The sequence below is a fragment of the Orycteropus afer genome, unplaced genomic scaffold (genome assembly GCF_000298275.1).
Source record: "Orycteropus afer afer isolate SDZICR_OR568_19922 unplaced genomic scaffold, OryAfe1.0 scaffold00435, whole genome shotgun sequence".
Classification (NCBI taxonomy): Eukaryota; Metazoa; Chordata; class Mammalia; order Tubulidentata; family Orycteropodidae; genus Orycteropus; species Orycteropus afer.
In genome coordinates, this window is record NW_006922022.1 from 2,150,099 (window position 1) to 2,152,831 (window position 2,733).

The 2,733-nt window shown below is 37.4% G+C and overlaps 1 protein-coding gene across 1 annotated transcript in view; it reads right to left on the bottom strand.

Moving 5' to 3' along the window:
* The window catches only part of CCDC171 (coiled-coil domain containing 171), a 466,256-nt gene extending 465,440 nt beyond the window's left edge, over window positions 1–816 (bottom strand). Inside the window, exons 1-2 of the mRNA XM_007954161.2 lie at window positions 800–816; window positions 488–623 (exon numbers count right to left, since the gene is read on the bottom strand). Of these exons, the coding sequence (XP_007952352.1) occupies window positions 488–623; window positions 800–816 (153 nt within the window). The remainder of the gene's footprint in view (window positions 1–487; window positions 624–799) is intronic.
* Between the last annotated feature and the right edge of the window lie 1,917 nt (window positions 817–2,733).

The following is a 2,733-nucleotide window of genomic DNA, read 5'->3' on the forward strand; positions in this document are numbered from 1 at the left end:
TGGGTGCCTTGGGAGGAATGGTTGGTGAAAGGGCTGGAAGGAGGCAGCATGTCTGGCCTTGCAGTAATAGGCCTTGGGTTACTGCTGGTAATCCTGCCTTCCCCTTGTAGGGTTAGAGGAGGTCAGAACATGTGGCCTCCTTGCCGTTTTTGCAAGTGCCTAAGGCATTTGACTGCTAACCAGAAGGCTGGCGGTTCAAACCCACCAACCACTCCTTGGAAGGAAGGTTGGGCAATCTACTTCCACAGTGATAGCGCCTTGGAAACTCTAGGAGGGGTCGCTATGAGTCAGATCCAAATTGACGGCAGTGTGTTGCATTGTTGCGTTACACATTACACTGTACAAAAAAAATGTTTTCTTTATTATTATTTCTTCTTTTAAGGACAAGAATAGTATGATGATAAAGTTAATCATGGAGCTTATAATATGAAATGAACCTAATATAATAAAACTCTATTTTAGCATTTAAGGGGAAAATAAATTCTACCTCCGCATTGTGCTTAGTTGTTATTTCCAATTTTTCTTTCTTAGCCCGATGGAGTTTCTTTCTGAGATCAGCAGTAGTATCCAAATCTGTTTCACTTTTAAGTGTTTGTTTTATATCAGATGATGCATTCTTCAATCTATAAAATCAGAGCATAATAAAATATAATTCTCATTAAGTATATTTTTAAGTATTTCTGGTATTATTACTCAGCAAGGCAGAAAAAAGGAACTGAAAATGGCAATGCTAGCATTCTCCAGCAAAAGAGCCTGACCAGATCACCCTACAGAGAATATCACAAACACAAAGTCTCACACAAAGCTTCTAATCATCCTTTAGGCCCTGGTTATTAAATATAAGGAACCCTGGTGCACATTGGTTAAGCACTCAGCTGTTAACCAAAAGGTTGGAAGTTTGAACTCACCAGCTGCTTTGTAAGAGAAAGATGGGGCAGTCTGCTTCCATAAAGATTATGGCCTTGGAAACCCCATGCAGCAGTTTGACTCTATCCTATAGGGTCACTATGAGTGGGAATCATCTCAATAGCATTAGATTTTACTATTAAATATGAGCAGAGAGCAAAGGATCACCCAAAACTTAAGAAGCATGTAATATAAAAGACAGAGACTAAAAATAATCAAACGGGGGGAAAGAGACCTCAAAGACTATTCAGGGAGAAAACAACTTTAGGGGAAAAAAGAGGGAAAACTAACATTAATATACTTAGGAACATAGGAAAGGATAATAACATCCATTTAAAAAAAAAAAAAAAGTACCATAAAAAAAATCAAACATCCAGAGAAAAACAATGAAAAAAAAAAAACCTCTTGGAAATAAAAAAGACAATATAAGAAATGAAAACCTAAAGAAATGAAGAATCTCCCAGAAAGTAAAGTAGAGAGAGAAAAAAAGAGATGAAAAATAAAAAACAGGAAAAAAAAATCAAAGATCCAACATCTAAATAAAAACAGCTGCAGAATAAGAAAATAAAAATGTGTAACAAAAAATAGTCTTATTTTGCAAGCACTATTCTAAAGCATAGGAAGGAAAAATAGGTCATCCACTGCTCAAAGAAATGGCCAGCAAAAACCCTATGAAAAGCAGTGAAACACTCTCTAATATATTACTAGAACACTTTAAGAATAGCCCTGAAACACTGTCCAATACAGTGTCAGAAGATGAGCCCCTCAGGTTGGAAGGCACTCAAAATATGACTGGGAAAGAGCTGCTTCCTCAGAGTAGAGCCAACCATAATGATGTGGATTGAGTAAAACTTTTGGGACCCCCATTTATTGATGTGGCACATCTCAAGATGAGAAAAAACAGCTGCAAACGTCCATTAATAATCAGAACATGGAATGTACAAAATATGAATCTAGGAAAATTGGAAGTTGTCAAAAGTGAAATATAATGCATAAAGATCAATATCATAGGCATTAGAGAGCTGTAATGAACTGGTTTTAACCGTTTTGAATCAGACGGTCATAAGATCTACTATGCCTAGAATGACAAATTGAAGAATGGTGTGGTATTCACCATCACAAAGAAGGTATCAAGATCTGTCCTGAAGTACAATGCTGTCAGTGATAGGATAATATCCATATACCCACAAAGAAGACAAGTTAATACTACTATATTCAAATTTACACACCAACCACTAAAGCCAAAGATGAAAAAATTAAAGATTTTTACCAACTTCTGCAGTCTGAAATTGACCAAACATGCAATCAAGATGTGCTAATGATGACTGGAATGCAAAAGTTGGAAACAAAGAAGAATCACCAGTAGTTGGAAAATACAGCCTTGGTGATGGAAATGACTCTGGAGATCACAGGACAGAATTTTGCAAGACCAACGACTTATTCACTGCAAATACCTTTTTTCAACACCACAAACGGTGGCTATACACGTGGACTTCACCAGATGGAGTAAACAGGAATCAGATGTACTACATCTGTGTCAAGAGGCAATGGAGAAGCTCAATATCTGCAGCCAAACAAGGCCAGGAGCTGACTGTGGAACAGACCATCAACTGCTTATATGCAAGTTCAAATTGAAGCTGAAGACAATTAAAACAAGTCCACAAGAACCATAGTCGCAGGGGACATCAAACTCAATTGGCATAACATACTATACAAAACGTTGTTCCACCTACTACTTTGGCAAGTAGCGACTAGAACCTTAAAAGCTAGGAAGCTGCCATCTAGATGCAACAACGGGTCTCTCCTCGTCAAGAAGAAAGAAGAAAA